General features: G+C 39.8%; 1 protein-coding gene across 1 annotated transcript in view; it reads right to left on the bottom strand.

The window, feature by feature from the left end:
- Positions 1-8038: 8038 nt before the first annotated feature.
- The window catches only part of C4BPA (complement component 4 binding protein alpha), a 34032-nt gene continuing 25174 nt past the window's right edge, over positions 8039-16896 (bottom strand). The window contains exons 8-11 of the mRNA XM_022593533.2: positions 16146-16334; positions 10990-11163; positions 9811-9986; positions 8039-9264 (exon numbers count right to left, since the gene is read on the bottom strand). Of these exons, the coding sequence (XP_022449241.2) occupies positions 9091-9264; positions 9811-9986; positions 10990-11163; positions 16146-16334 (713 nt within the window). The 3' untranslated portion in view covers positions 8039-9090. The remainder of the gene's footprint in view (positions 9265-9810; positions 9987-10989; positions 11164-16145; positions 16335-16896) is intronic.

The following is a 16896-nucleotide window of genomic DNA, read 5'->3' as shown; positions in this document are numbered from 1 at the left end:
TAAGCTTTCTCAGTAGAGGGTGCTAGAGGAACATTGTGGGAAGAAGATACGCTCCTGCTGTTTCCTGCTGCTTCACAGCGGGTTAGCATTGTGAGTGTAAGGATACCTACTAGCACTCTGCCCCAGCCCTGTGCCCAGAATGCAGAATCCCATGGTAATTTTGCAGCCCTGAACTGGTCTGGCCACCACCTTCCTGTGGTTCTCCTGACAGTGGTGCTATTCCAGGCCTCTTGCCACACTGGCACTCTGTCTGCATGCCTGCACACCTGGCCACCAGCTGCCATGTGCCTGCACCCCATCTCTGTCTTGTAGGCTTGCCACTGGATTCCCTATCACTCTGCACACCTATGCTCCTGGCTACCATCGGCAGTCACTTCACTAACACAGAATGCTCTAGTGCCCCTGGCCAGCTTCAGGCCCACGTGCATACTCACCAGCTGCAGCTCATTTATGCCCTGCCTGCATTCCCAAGCGTGGTTTCTGTACACCATCTCTGGTCCAGGCAACTTATTGAACTTCCCCAGCATCTAGTAGGTTGCAGTTATACCTTTTCCAATGAGATCGAAACCCAAGCATTGGAAAAGGCCCTCCTTTGAAGTTTGTCCTTTCTTGAGTACTTTCCCACAGCCCTAGGAAACCATATAGAGTTTTCTTAGAGCCTATAGCTTCTCTTTTATCACAATTTAATAATTCTTTATATTTAACTTCCCCTGTTTAAATCATTGTGTGGTTTCTCTCTCCTGATTAGACCCAGATTGATAACATGTACATTCTGGTATACCTTAAAAATGGATATAATTTAAAACTTGCAATACTCAAGCTTCCATCAGGTATTGAGCTAGATGACATCTAAAGGTTCTAAGAAAAAATAGTTTTGGGAAATAAATTTTTTTTAATTACATAAATTCATGTAGAGTATTTAAATATATTTTGAATATAAGAGAACTCATCATATATTTAAATCTGCAAATAGGCTCATTATCGGTATCAGAAAATCGGTTATTTGCCTGAAATTGGTGACAAAAGGACTAAGAAGAATAACTCCTGGATTCAAAGGAATTTTAGAAAATAACATGCCCCTTTTTTGGGCTCCCATAAATACAAAATGTCAGTACAATCAATAGAGTCTCCCCTTAGTTAAAAATTTTCATGGCAGAGCTTCTGGTTTACCAATTTCCTTCTCCCCAAGGTTATTAAACCTAGAATAGCAATAATCCACTTAGCTGTAATTCATTTTCCTGTGTTCAGAGAATATTTGGCAGCTGAGGCTTTGTAGCTGACTTTCTTAGACTGAACTAAACTTTAGCACCAAATTAACATTTCATACAACTGTATACACTTTTTACTCACAACATAATTATTCAACATCACTGTGAGCAAACCTCTGAGGGAAATGCAAAGATGAACTAATCATAGTGGAAGGGAAGACATTTCATTAAAACAAAGAGACAAATGCAAATCCTCTGCATTTTAGGAAAGGGAGCAACTATTTCAGGAAAAATGAAAGTTCTCTCAATGTTGATAGTGCAAAAGTAATGTGATGGAAATAGGCTGAGTGGTAGAGGGAGAAAACAGAATCCAAAGAGAATATAGAAGCAATAATCTTCTCGTCTTGCATGGTAGAAGTTCAAGTTGTAAATAAGCAAGCAGAAGACCAGAAGCTCTTTCTCTGGAGAAACTAGACAGCAGCAGAGAAGACACTAATAAACACTAATATTGGGGGCTTCCCCACTCTGTATTTGTCAAGAAACAGGACATCCAAAAGCTCAGTGGCTCAAATCAGACAGAAATGTATTTGTCTTTCATGAAACAGGAGGCATAAGGGCATTTAGGATGGTCAGCAGTTCTGCCCACATGATTAACCAAGGACCAGGTCCCTTCCTCCTTGTTGCTTCAGCATCCCACGGGATGCTACCCTCCTCGGCATGGTGGAAGTTGGTTCACCAGCACTCTGTCAGCATCTCAGCCTTCACCATGGGGAAAAAGGAATCAGAGAGCAAGCAGCTTCTTACCCCCACCCCCTTCCCAGTTTTATTGAGATATAATTGACATACAGCACTATGAGAGTTTAAGGTGTACAGCATAATGATTTGATTTACATGTATCATGAAATGATTATCACAATAAGTTTAGTGAACATCCATCATCTCATATAGATTCAAAATTAAAGAAATAGAAAATTTTTTCTTGTGATAAAAACCCTTAAGATTTACTCTCTTAACAACTTTCATATGTAACATACATCAGTGTTAATTATATTTATCATGTGGTACATTACATCCCTAGCACTTATTTATCTTATTACTGGAAGTGTGTACCTCTTGACTGCCTTCATCCAATTCCCCCTTCCACCTGAATCTGATCTCTTTTTCTATCAGTTTGTTTGTTTTTGAAGCATAATTGACCTACAACACTACGGTAGTTCCTGTTGCACAACATAGTGATTCAATATTTTTATACATTTCAAAATGATCACCATGATAAACATAGGTACAATATGTCATTATACAAAAATACTACATAGTTACTGACTATATTCCTCACACTGTACGTTTCGTACAGGTGGCTCATTTATTCCGCAACTGGAAGTTTGTACCTCTTAATCTCCCTCACCTATTTATTTCCTTCCCCCACCCTCTCCCCTCTAGTAACCACCTATTTGTTTTCTATATCTATAACTCTGTCAAGCAGCTTCTTTTTTAAGTAAGTGACCAGGAAGTCACATCCATTGGAAAGTTGCTCCAAGGTAGGCTCTAGTGAAGAGATGCAATGTGTCCTGCTGATAATTTTAAATGGTAGAAGGGGTTCTACTTCTTAAAATCAAAAGGGGGTTAATATAGAAAAACAATTAGCAGTCTCTGTTATGACAATTTAATTAAAAATGCCTCACCTGTCCCATCAGACTGCAAGTAAGCCTACAGTCAGCAAAATTTGTTCATATACGCGGAATTTTAAATGAGATTATTCAGGCCTCACTCTTCAGAAAGAACTGACCAGTGATCATTAATAAGGGTTTGCAGGGAGCAAAATAACACTAGCTATTACAAATAGCTCCAAGGAGTCAAGAATGAATCTAGGTAGAGAGAACAGGATATTATTTTTTTTTAAGAAAAAGAAAAGAATAGAAATCATTTGGAAAACATTAAATATTCTTAAAAGAAATTGAAAAATTCAACAAAAGTGTTGGAATATAAAGCCAAGAGAATCTCCCAGGAAGTGTGTGAAGAGCTGGGGGTAAGAATGAAGACAGAAAACATAGCAAAAGTAGACAATCAACCAATCAACAGGGAGATCCAATATCAGACTAATTGGACTTCAGGAAAAGAAAACAGTGAAGAAATATTATTGAAGAAATTACATAAGAAAATTTCTCAGACCAGAAGAACATGAGTTTACAGTCTGAAAGCACTCATCAAAAACCGGCAAAGTGAATGAAGAAATAAAATGTAGCAAAGTGCATCAACATGATATTTTAGAATGTCACGGGTGATGAGTGTATCTTTAAAACTTCCAGAGTAGGGGGCAGAAAATCAGGTCAGAAGTCAGGATGTCCTCTGACTTCTCAATAGCTGTACTGGAAGTAATAAGACAGTGGAGAAATCCCTTTAAAATGAGAGGGAAAATTATTTTTAACCCAGCCTTCTACACACAGCCAAACTATCAATCAAGTGTGAAAATGAAGAGAGTTTCAAACATGCCAAGACCCAAATTTTTACTTCCTATGCATCATTTCTCGGGCAGTTCCCAAAGGATGGGCTTTAGTAAAATGAAAATTCAAGGAAGAGGAAAACATGGATCCAAGAACCAGAGAAAGTAAGAGAAGTGAGTCTGCAGGTGTGAGAGCATCCACCATGTGCTGAAGTGTGTAGCAGACCATCAAGCATCCTGTCCATGTCACTAGGGCCCTACCACTTCAGCACGGTCTGGATAACTTCCAGATGCCAGTTCTGCTTCCTTTTGCCTAGGCTTTTCCAGAACTATTTAAAGCCATTCTGATTTTGGCTTAGCGGGAAAAATGGTGGTAAGTAACACCTCCCAGAAGCAGCTCTCAATTAACAACTGATGGAAGTTAGTATCACTACCCCAGCTCCCTCACCTTTGGGTGATTACCCTGAGGTGTGAGTTCAACATCTTTACCAGTTTCCCCTGGTGTTAGGCTCCTGTCATCTTAACTGGCTTGACAACATACCTTTATTGTCTGTCTTTCCTTCCCTGTCTCACTGCCCTACTCATTTCCTGGTGTTTCCTGCATCTTCCAAACAAACTACTTACACTTTAATTCTTGTTTCAGGGTCTGCTCCTGGTGGAACCTAAACTAAGGCCAAGTGGGAGAGTGGAGGGCTCTGAGAGGAGGGTCTATTGGGACTAGAAGGGAGTTGATAAGCACCTGATGTCCCTGAACATTGGAACAATCTTGGTAGACTGAAAAATCTCTTGGAGCATTTAGGAGGAATTGGAAATAGAAATATAGAAAACTAAGCAAGCAAGCAGACAACTTCACCAAAAAGGGCACCATCAACACAGGACAGAACAAAAGAAGGTTGTAAAGAGAGGAACATGCTCACAAAACACTACTTGATTTAGTTCAGTCACAACGTGTAACTGAAATTGTGCAATAACTACACAGGAAGAAGGAAGAAATGCAGGTGATTAAATTAGAAGATGATTGAATCTTTGTTTGTATTCAATAGACAACTGGACAATTCATTAAGAAGTAGAAAAAACAAGTTAGGTAAAAATATGGTGATAAATACCAGGACAAAAAAAATGTTAAAAGAAGTGACAGTGTTTCTCTGAGACTAGGGAAAAGGGATTGCGTGGGTCCAGTTAGTGCACTAACTTGTTAAATGTACTTAGGTTTTAAATTAATTTTAAAGATAAATAAGATTGATAAGTCAAGAAATAGTGTCAGGCCTTCCCTGGTAGCGCAGTGATTGAGAGTCCACCTGCCGATGCAGGAGACACGGGTTCGTGCCCCAGTCCAGGAAGATCCCACATGCAGCAGAGTGGCTGGGCCTGTGAGCCATGGCCGCTGAGCCTGCGCGTCCGGAGCCTGTGCTCTGCAACGGGAGAGGCCACAACAGTGAGAGGCCCGCGTACCACAAAAAAAAAAGAAAAAGAAAAAGAAAAAAAAAAATAGTTTCACTTGTAATGTGGTTTACAATTTATAATTTTTATATAATGTATAATTTTATATAATTTATAACTTTAATTTAAAGTTATAATTATAATTTTATTTAAAAATTAAAACTTTAAGTGTGAAATTTAAAATGAAAAAAGAAAAATGTAATGGAGTTGCACTGTTTACATCCACCTTTATTGTTTCAATATTTGTTTATGTGTACACGCATTTATTTTAGATATTTTGAGAGGCATTTAAATAAAAGAATAAAGTAAAGAATGGAGAAATAATTCATATCAGTGTGAATTATAGCCTCTGTATACTTTATACTTTATACTCACAGAGAATGGCAAGGAAGGAAACATGAAGGATTGACATTTAAAAGCCTCAACTAGGGCTTCCCTGGTGGCGCAGTGGTTGAGAATCTGCCTGCTAATGCAGGGGACACGGGTTCGAGCCCTGTTCTGGGAAGATCCCACATGCCGCGGAACAACTGGGCCCGTGAGCCACAACTACTGAGCCTGCGCATCTGGAGCCTGTGCTCCGCAACAAGAGAGGCCGCGATGGTGAGAGGCCCGCGCACCGCGATGAAGAGTGGCCCCCACTTGCCACAACTAGAGAAAGCCCTCGCATAGAAACGAAGACCCAACACAGCCAAAATTAAATAAATAAATATTAAAAAAAAAAAGCCTCAACTATTTCTGCTTTACAGCTAAAGAATGAAGCTTGAATGTATAACTGATTCACTTTATTATAAAGCAGAAACTAACACACAATTGTAAAGCAATTATACCCCAATAAAGATGTTTAAAAAAAAAAAAAAAAAAAAAAAAAAAGAATGAAGCTTGAGGTAGAATTCTTTATCTGAGCACATAAATAATACCAAAATATAAGCATACTTAGCTATTCAATTCTAATCCACTAATAAAATGATGTGGAAGTAAGAATCAGATAGTAGAAATCTTAATTTCATTTATGAAAATGAGAAAAATTATTCTTTCCCAACCTATCCCAATATCCAAACCAGTTTCTCTGTATCAGTAAAACATTCTTAAACACAGCTACAAAAATCTACCAAGGATTTCTATGTATATAATACATTTAAAAACATCAACTATCTTTATCTAATAATCAGTGAACTCATTAGTGAGTATAATTGCAAGCAGTGTTCAATGATACTATATAGTATGAAATAGAAATTACATTTTTATTCAATTGTAGAGAAGATATGCACTATAGTTAAAAAAATGAAATAATGTGATATAAATAATAAATGATATAAATTATAATGAAATAAGAAATTAATTCAATCAGCACATAACAAAATAAAATAAATAAGCAAAGACATGGTTTTCAAATTATTACAGTACTGAATGAATGAAGGCTTTTCTAGTGAGGTTTGTTGGCAAAGGAGGGAGATGGGAGCATATAATCACTCCTGCTGGTGGGAGAAGATGAGTGAGAAGTAGTAAAAGCCAGTGAGTGAAACAACAATTGCCAGATATTTATCCACATCTAATCGCAAGGAACTGGCCAGCGGCTTCTCCTCCAGTCCTTGCTGATGCTGGAAGTAGAGAGAACCATTGCAGGAAGACACAGACTTAAACAGAATGGACATCTCTTTGGGTTTCCTTTGCTTACAATTATCCAGCTCCTGCTAACATGAGACTATGCTGGCTATTTAAATTTTTTTAAAATAAATACATCTGCCCTACACCCTCCTCATAAGGCAATGGAAATTATTTTTCTGTATGTTCTAAACTTTAAATTTTTGGTATAAAATATCCAGGTCCCTTCTCTTCCTCTCACACAAACCCTCAATGAGCACCAAATTGAACAGGTTTCTCTCTTGCAGATTCTTCTAATAAAGCTTTCCTAAGCCTTCTCAGCTCACTCCCATTCCTAACAGGATATTCCACTTTCTTAGATCATATTTTTGGTGATGAATGTGAAGATAATTATAAAACACAAGGTATTTGGACAATGAGAGCATATGATGGTGCAATCCCATTCACAAAGTGTCTGAAGAACCCCTGAGGCTCATACTACATCCTCACATCCCAAACCAAAAAATAAGAGGAATAATATTTGTTACAGGGGATTGGTGAATTTTAACTGTTTTTTAGGCAGTGTGAGCAAATATATGATTTGTTAGAATTCATATAACAAGAAATACCACAATTGGAAAAGAGCCCAATGGAGGACGAAGAACTAAACTGCTCACTGTGAAAAAATGAAGGGAATTGTGTTAAGGGCTACAAAATCCAACTGTTGCAGGAGTCTAATAAAGGCAAATGAGAGATTTGAGTAGGGAAAAAAGCATAGACTGGAACAACATGTCCACAGAGAAAAAGCAACTGGAGAAGACATCATCTGTGTTCTTCCCACATCCCTGCTCTGGAGATTACCACAAGCTTCCCCACAGAGCCATTGGCTACCCGTGTGTCTCGGCCTTGATGTCTTATTGCTGGCCCCACCGGCCCACAGTGGGGTCAGATGTGATTGGGTGTCAGTGCTGCTAGAGCAAGTCTTTACCAATGAGAGGAGGGTACTGTTGAATAAATACCCCAGCTCATCCTCCTTAGAAAGACAACTCGGGTTTGTGTTCCCCATGTTCCCAGAAGGCAGTCAGCATGATTGAGCTTCTGCTTGCAACAGCAATGACCTCTTGAGGCTGTCCTCACTCCCCCATCTTACTACCCCACTCAATCACAGTGCTTTCTGGGGCACCTCCCAAGGAAAGTAGATCCCCACTTGTCTCAGGAGAAACCCAAAATAAACATCAACCAAAAGAAATTCTGAGTAAAAGGACCAGACAAATGGCTTTTAAGACCATGGTTATGGTAACTCACTTAGCAGTATTTCTATATGAAGATGAATGAGTATATTATACATAGAGTGAAATACAGTATTGGAATTAAAAAATAGTGAATAAAAAAAAAAAAGACCATGGACAGATACCTTCTATATTAAGTAGGTTACTATAGCAATTCAAACCTATCTAAGGTTTAGTGAAAGCCTGCTACACACCCTTGTCTCATTGGAGTATGTTTGGGGGAACTAAACTAAAGAGGTCACTGTTCCCCCATAGAGTTCTGTGTATAAAGGAGATAGAACAACCAAAGGAACTGAGATATGAATGAGAGAGAGATTTTAGAGGATGCAAGTGTTGGAGGAAGTCGCCAAACACCCCGAGACATAAATGTGATTAATATGGGGTTTCTCCTCATGTGGGGGGTAGTTGCTTGAGCCATTTTAATTTCTATTAAGGAAAATGAGGACCATATCAGAACAAGGACTTGGGAGCACAAAGGTGGCTGCCGGGTGGGCTTCCACTCATCAGGCTTTCAGAGTCTGTTCCTGAGGATGGAATCAGGAGATCAGACACAGACGTGAATCTCCTTCTCACAAGCCAAAAGCCGAAAGGGAGCATTAGTGAGGCAGAGGTCAAGTGCATGGGGGTTTAGAAAAGTGCGTGACTGCTTCAAATGGGGGACAACGGACAAGGCTTTTGGGGTGTGTTGATGTTTAATCTAAATACTGAACACCTGAGTGACTTGTACATGTGAACTGTGGAGTAAAGGCAATCCATGGAAATGTATTGGTGTGAACCCATGTTCATATGTCCAAGGTCCCTACAGTAAAATAAATATATCAACTTTATGTATGGGTTTTTTCATAGACCTCATTTCACAGAGTCCTAATGACCACGAAGACAAAATACTGTTGGATATGTAAATTGTTTAATTGATAAAATGTGTACTCTGTGTCCAGAAAAGCAAAAATATGAATCAGAAAATGGTCAATAATTCTACAGTCTCAAAGCACTAAATATTAACCAATTACTCTTTCTAGATAATTATTACCACAATTGATGGTGTAAAAGAGATGGTAATGGTGATTAACTGAAGTGATCCATATTGGATTTAAGGCAGCAAGGCACATTTTCCACCCCTTCATGGGAAACATTACGGTGAACCCTCCTGAGTGGCTTGCTTTGCCTCATCTTTCTGAAGCTCCAGTGTTTGAATCTCCAGGTACAGCTTATACACCTCCAGGGCCAATCTCACCTCCTCTGGATTTGGGAGACACTGCATGAGTTTCTTGCCTTTGACCACTTGCTCACAGCCTTCAGGGTACTCCTAAAGGAGAAATATGTGATGAGTGTACTTAAAAGGCTTCTCTTCCAATTGTTAGGGGGCATAGTTCATGCTGACAAAGGCAGGACTACAGATTCAGGACCAAGACCCACCCAGAACTGGTGGATGAGCAGGAAAACAAGAAAACACCTTGGACCCCACCATCTTCTTCCTCAGAGGAATATAACTCTGCTCTGAGACAGCCTCCCAGAAAGCCTCTGTGGGAACAGAGACTATTTCTGCTGACCATTCAGAAATGGGACAACAGTATACCATATCCCCTAGAAAAGTAAAGTTAAGGAGTCAGTACTCCCAGGTATCTGAGACCCTCCACTCCAAAGGGGCTCAGTTTTCCCTGTTCTCAAGTGAGAACAGGAAAACTTGCCACTCCTTTCTGACCAGAGGGCTTCAAGGCAAAATTGAGAGTTCCTTTGCATGAATGAATCTTGACAAGTCAGATGTCACCTTTACTGGCAGGACAGTCCTTTGAGGGAGACACCCATTTTAGGGTTTGTTAGATTGTAAACTTCCTTGAATTGTGCCACTTACCCACTCACACTTGGGCACCTCCGGGTACCACGTTCTGTTTTCTGAACAAGTGATACTTTGGGAACCAACCAAACCATAACGAGAGTCACACTGGACAGTGACAGTTTCAGGTTCAACATATCCATCCTTATCCACAGATAACCTTCCATGTTCTATCTCTGGTTTCGGACACAAAGCTGAAATGGAACATAATTTTAAGCAATCTGTAGATCTAAGAAAAAGATATGAGTCTACGGTACTAAGAATGAACTATATTGAAGTGCTGCTAATGGTTTTACCTTTTCTTTCATCTTGAGAACAAAAATAATTTTCATTAACATATTTATTGAGCATTGGCCATGTATTAGACTTTGGGTTAGTACTTTATGTGATTATCTTATTTAAGTCTCACTATTTTATCTAGGAGAAAGTGAGATACAGAAAAGTTAAGTAACTTGCCCAAGGACATAACAATTTTAAATAGCATGACAGAATATAAAAAGGGCATGTGACCCTAAATCCTCATCTATCAAATCAACTACCTCTCGTATCTTGAGCCCTATAAGATGCTGAATACAAGATTTTCCCTCTCGCCTATTATCCTCCCGTGTGCAATGGAAACAATGGTGGCAAATAATCCCTGCGGTTGCTGATGACAAGGTGATATTAAACTTGTGTGCATGTAGCAATCAGACCCGATCTTGTCCCCTCTTGTCCCCACACAGCTGGCACACTAGGAGTCCCCCACTCACAACATGCCTACGTCCTGGGCTGGTGGTGCCCTGCACTGGCTCTGATGGAAATACCTGTGACCTCACCACGAGGCTTGCAATTATCCCATGGGAGTCGACGTTCATGCTAGACCAACTTTCCATGACAATTTTGCTATGGGCCACAACTACACTCAGGTAAGATGTACCAACTGTAGAATATTTCTGGAAGTATACAAGAAACAAAGAATAGGGGCTGCCTCACAGAGGCTGAATTTTGCACCTGGGAGAAAGAAGTAGGGGAGATTAATGTTTCTGTTGTGCCCTCTGTACTTTTTGCTTTGGGTACTGTCAGAATATAGTAAGTATTTTAAATAAATCAAATCAAATCAAATATTTTTTTGCTGCCTCTGGCAGAGAAGAAACTGTGCTCTAAAGCCTTTCAGGATAGTTCCCCCACACACAAAGCTGAAGAGAGAGCTGGAGTTACCTTTACATTGAGGGGCTGCAGATGACCAGCCTGAAGAAGTGCAAGAGAGTTTGTTCTTTCCAACCAAGGTGTACCCTTCATCACATCTGTATGTAGCCTCAACACTTCTAAATACAATTAATGGCCCGGCAAGTGTAGGATGTCCATGGGCAATGACAGGAGGAGAATCGCAATCTTGAAGTGAGACATAAAAATCAAAGAGGGTCAGAGTGTCGAATGCTTATATCAACACTTCCCAGAATCTGTGTGGTTTGTAGGAGGCTTCCTTCTGTCCTTCTATCTTCTCTGCCCATCTGCTCACTTAGCCAAACCCAGGACCTATGCTGCCTTTCTGTAGGCGTGAGGCTGGGGAACCTTAGAAAGGCTCCAATGGAATGACAAGCACTTAAGATTTGTTTCATTTTATTGACAATTCACTAAACTTGACACTATTTAGGAGCCATTTTGGCATGAAGGCTGAATTCAGTCCAAAGTCTCATTGTACTAGTGGTACACTCCTCTGATTTCAGGCTAAATGCAGAGATGTACATCTGGGAGAGACTGTAAAGATGCGAAATAAATCCACAATCTCTGACTCATTGCTCCCAATCAAACCTGTCCATCCAACCCCCCAAGAATATACTTACTGTCTTCTAAAATATTTTAGAAAAGAGCTCATAGAAAGAATAAAAAAGGTGGCTTGCAGGTTGGAATAATAGATGTGGCATGGTGCTGAGTACCTCTCTGAAAGGGAACACTGTCAGGTTCCACAAACAGTGCATGAGAAATTTAAATAGAACAGGGCACCAGGAAAGTCAGGTACAATATTAAACTGACAGGCTATAGTATCTACAAGTACCATCCTCAGATGCCTCCTTGAGGCATAGAAAACATGATGCTGACCATGAGATTCAAATGCTGGAGTTGCCATGGCACGTGGTAGAAAGAGAGGTTAAGTGACTCAGAGAAGAGAGCATGCTGGAGTGGATGTACCACACACATGCTGGAAATCCCACCAAATGATTATGTTCCCCGGGAAAGCCTGGAGGATACAGGTACCAAGGTCAGAAGGAATATCCTAACAAGAAGAGCACCCGTATCAAAGGCCAGAGCTGATGATGCGAAGAACATTAAAGAACAAATTTCACTCTTAGCAATCGCAGTCTGAGAGGTGCTTATATGCTTCAGAAGCTAAGTAAATGTAATGATCATAATGAGTGGCAAGTTAGAGAGACAACCGGAGGCGCCTGAGAGTTAGGAATATGGTTAATAGAACATGGCATTCATGAGGGGGAAAATAGATGAGCAGCCAACCAGATACTACTCAGTTTGTACCATCGAAAGAAATTAAGGATGGATGATCAGGAGGCTGTTGGCATTTGGTCCAATAAAAAGTTATAATCCTTTGTTCAGTTTCTGGACCTGTGCCAGTTGTCAGGTCTGGAGATCATCGACTAAAGAAAAAAGACAGCTTCCAGAAGTAAAGATACTACAACACCTTGGGAAGTATACACAGTAATGAGTGCCCCAGTCTTCTAAGAGAACCTATGTCTATTTACATAGGTAACTGTGCACAGGTGAGAGGTGCACAGTAATCCAAGGATTATTGAACATAGAGCTTGAGTTGACATGGATACCTGGAACCATCATGGCCCCCCTATTAAGCCATTTGGTGGCCTTTTCCATTATCTTTTTTTGTGTGTGTGTGGTACGCAGGCCTCTCACTGTTGTGGCCTCTCCCGTTGCAGAGCACAGGCTCCGGACGTGCAGGCTCAGCGGCCATGGCTCACGGGCCCAGCTGCTCTGTGGCATGTGGGATCCTCCCGGACCGAGGCATGAACCCATGTCCCCTGCATCAGCAGGCGGACTCTCAACCACTGCGCCACCAGGGAAGCCCCATTATCTTTGAAAGTATAAACAGGATAGACAAAATGGGTCATTGGTACAACCTCCACATTGGTCCTTGGCCTATGGGGTTAGAGCTGTCTTATCCAAGAAAGCCAAGTACAAGACATTGATACTACCTATACCCTCCCCCTGGAGGCAAAGAAGGTAAGTTTTTTTAAAATATCATGTACTGAAGGGTAGGGGAGAAGGAGAAATTTGTGCCACTCTTAAAGAACTAAAGATGCAGGAGGGGTCATCATATCCCCCTGTACTTCACCAGTGTGTCTACTACAAAAATTAGGATTCTGGAGAATTCCAGTAGACTACTGAAAACCCAACAGCATTTTAGCCCCTATTGCAGCCACTGTACCAGATGTGGTATCTTTGCTAGAGCAGATTAATATGTCTTCGAGTAAGTGAGGCCACTGATTCAGCAGAGGCCTTCTCTTCCATCCCTATCAGAAAAGAGGGTCACAAACCGTTTGCACACACGTGGAAGGTTCAAGATCAAATATCTGCATTTTAAGACCTTGGCTGTAACTCACCAGCCCCTGTCATAATAGAGTCTGGAGATGTCACGACCGTGTGGACATCCACAGAATATCATATTGATACAGAACATCAATGGCATCATGTTAATTCTACTGAATAAGCAAGAAGTAGATGGCATGATGATGTTCCAGAATCTGGAAGGTAGGGAAGGAAGAAAAGAAGTAAGCTCAGAAAGGCAGGTTCACTAGATGTGGGCAGGTTTTATACTGTAGGTGAAGCTATATGGACTAGAAGGAAGAGAAGAAAAAAGAATAAATACCAAGAAATAAAAGGTAATAATTGAACTGTCTATGGGCTCTTTTCATTGATTCAGAAAAAAGAAGGAATCCAGGAAGTTCAAAAGAATGGGAACAAACAGTGGGGGAAAAGAGAAAGTTGGACTGAGGGGGCAGTATTTTTTAACAAACTTATCCACTCTTAAAATCATTCAGGGTATACGAACTTTTTTACCTAATGTGGGGTTTTTCTTTGTTTGTTTTGATTTCATTTTTCCAACTGAATGAGGCTGTAGTAAAAGACTTTCACTGCAAGTTCATTTGTTGCGTTCAAATTATACAAACAATGTTAAGGGTTAAAAAGTACCACACATAAAAAACATCAGCATCAAACAAAACACCAGCTTTACACATTTCCTAAATTCTAAATTTACATTATAAAAGCAAATTATGAAAAAGGCATGGTAGGGAATAAACAATGTCATACTTTCTCTTTCTCAATGGAAGTCACAACAGTTACTAATATTTATCACCCTGTGAAGTTCATTGTTCTAATTTCCATTATCCAAAGAGGGAGTCTGTCCTTAAGGATATCCAAAACCCTATTATGCTGTGGTATTAGCAGCATCCTTGATACTGGGACAAAAGCCAAGCAGTTTGTTCTATGTTCAAGTTGTTGATCCATAAACAGCACAATAATACTAGGTTTCCTGGGAGGGTGCCCACATGCTTCAAACAGTGGGTTCCGAGATCAATATACTCACAGCTCATCAGGGTATAGGAACTTCCAGGTAAAAATGCAGAATAAGAGATTCTAGCATTGGAGCCTTTCTGCAGTTCACACACACTTCAGATGAACTAAGAGTAGATTTCCAAGAGAAGAAATCAAACTTAAATTTGATAATTTCATCTGCTTCTAGATTGTTCTTTAGTACTACTCCAACTCTTAACCTCCAAAAAGCTATGGGAAGAATGACATTCATCTCTAAGATCTGATTTTCTATCCTTTCATTCACTTAGCAGATTTTTTTTTTTTTTTACTAAAATCTTGTCTTTGTTCAGTCCACTTCCTCTTCCATCCAGGCCTTTCCAGCATAGGTGATTCCTGCTGTTGATCACAGCTACTAGCCGCCAGGGTCTCTTGATGGTGTCTTAGCACTTTAGCACTCTATCCAATACTTCTGAAGACTTTTCCATGTATCACCTTTCACCCATTTTGAGTTCTTAGTGGCAAGTTCTGGCATAACTCAGTGATGGGTAGAGACGAGTCTTTTCTTCTTACATGTATCACCAATAGGAGAAATTATGCCTTTGACAATTCTAATTTTCCTCTTTCATTCATGCAGTCCTTGGCCAGCTCAAACAACCCGAGGTGCGTGTTGATTATAGGATTAAAAATCCACAAGCAAGGAGAACCCCTTCTGTCTTCTCTGAATTTTCCATGCTAAGAATTTGAAGGTGTTGATCTAAAAGGAAAGCTCCGACACCTCCCTTGTTTTTACAAAGGAAATTCTGCAAATCTGAGGCGTTTTGCAAGGTAGGCTATTGGAACCATTCCAACTTGTTTGTCAACAGTCTTCTCTAAGTTGGGCTGTAGCAGTGGTTTCACATCCGAACTGTAACTCTGTTCCCAAGGCTAGAGGCAAATTTACTGAGGTTTTTTCATTTTACAGAGAGACTGAAAGAATGAAAACTTTCTGCTCCACACTTGAATATGACCTTGCCTTGGGGACTGTTGTATTTGACCCTCACAGACTCAACCATCTTGGAACCCCTATGCTTGACACAAAAAAGCATCCTGGGCTGATTCCCCTAGAGACCAGTTTCTCAGGGGCTCCAGGTGAGGGCTTACCATGTCCTCAGGGCCAACCAGCCCATGTCTCTTTTACCTAATTTGAAACCTTCCCTTAATAATCTCCATAATTTTGAATGTTCATACCAGCATTATTTACAGTAGCCAAGATATGAAAGCAACCTAAGTGTCAATCAACAGATGAATGGAAAAAGATGTGTATCTATATCTATGTTTTATATATATATATGAATATTACTCAGGCATAAAAAAGAATGAGGTTTTGCCATTTGCAACAACCTGGATGGACCTGGAGAGTAGTATGCTTAGTGAAATAAATCAAACAGAGAAAGACAAATACTCTATGTTATCACTTATATGTGGAATCTAAAAAATAAAATGAATGAATATAACAAAACAAACAGATTCACAAATATAGAGAACAAACTAGTTGGGGGAAGGAAGCTAGGAGGGGCACGATGGGGTAGGGGATTAAAAGGTACAAACTACTATGTATAAAATAAATAAGCTACAAGGATACATAGTACAACACAGGGAATATAGCCAATTTTTATAAGTGGAACATAACCTTCCAACATTGTGAATCACTATGCTGTATGCCTGAAACTTACATAATATTGTACATCAACTACACTTTAATTAAAAAATAACAATCTCCATCATTTTGCTGTAAAAAACTTCTAGAATAACATGCTTCCATAAGCTCTTACCTGGGGCACATTCTGGTGTTTTGGGACTCCATGTGCCATCTGCTGTGCATCTAGCACGATATGTATATTTCTTATGACATGTATATGAAACCTCATCTCCATAGAAATAGGTACAGCTATTGTCAATGTTGCTTTTTCTCAGTGGAGTGATTCTGCCATTGTTCAGTTCTAGTACTGGGCAACAAACCTCTAAAAAATATAAAAGAAGGCTAATGGTTAGTAAAATCACCATGAGGAGGATCCTATGGCTAAAAGTCTAATTTCTACCTTTAGAAGATCTCACCACTGAAGAGAGATTGGGAAAGCAGAGGCAATTTGAGTCTGCTCTCCCTGGCCCAGATTTGCTAAAGCACTCCAACTCATTTGTTTCCAATTCAGTTGTTTCCAATACTTTGTTATTTAAGTGGTGGCAATAACTTTTACTAAATATATTTTAATTCAGTGATATTGTTAAAATATTTCATTCTATTTCCCCAAAATGAGTCTGAACGACTGCAATTGAACTTTAAGTCCTAATGTGAAATGACTAATCTTTCAATAAGTGGGTTACCATTTTTCATTATTTGTGCATTTCACATATTTTTCAAATTCCAATCTACAGAATAAAGTTCCCTGTATTCTGGGCCTCAGTGTCTTTACCTCTAAAATGGCAAGAGTCTGATAGATGTGTAGAAGAATGCATGTTGTCAATTCCATTGAGGTCCATAAAATTGCATCCATATATCTTTCAGCCCCTCACTTACTCCCAAGT

This window comes from Delphinapterus leucas, chromosome 1, assembly GCF_059928025.1.
Source record: "Delphinapterus leucas isolate spDelLeu-1000000601 "Yukka" chromosome 1, BTC_Dleu_Yukka2, whole genome shotgun sequence".
Taxonomy (NCBI): Eukaryota; Metazoa; Chordata; class Mammalia; order Artiodactyla; family Monodontidae; genus Delphinapterus; species Delphinapterus leucas.
Note: the sequence above shows the minus strand (reverse complement) of the source record. Positions and strands in the feature narration are given on the sequence as shown.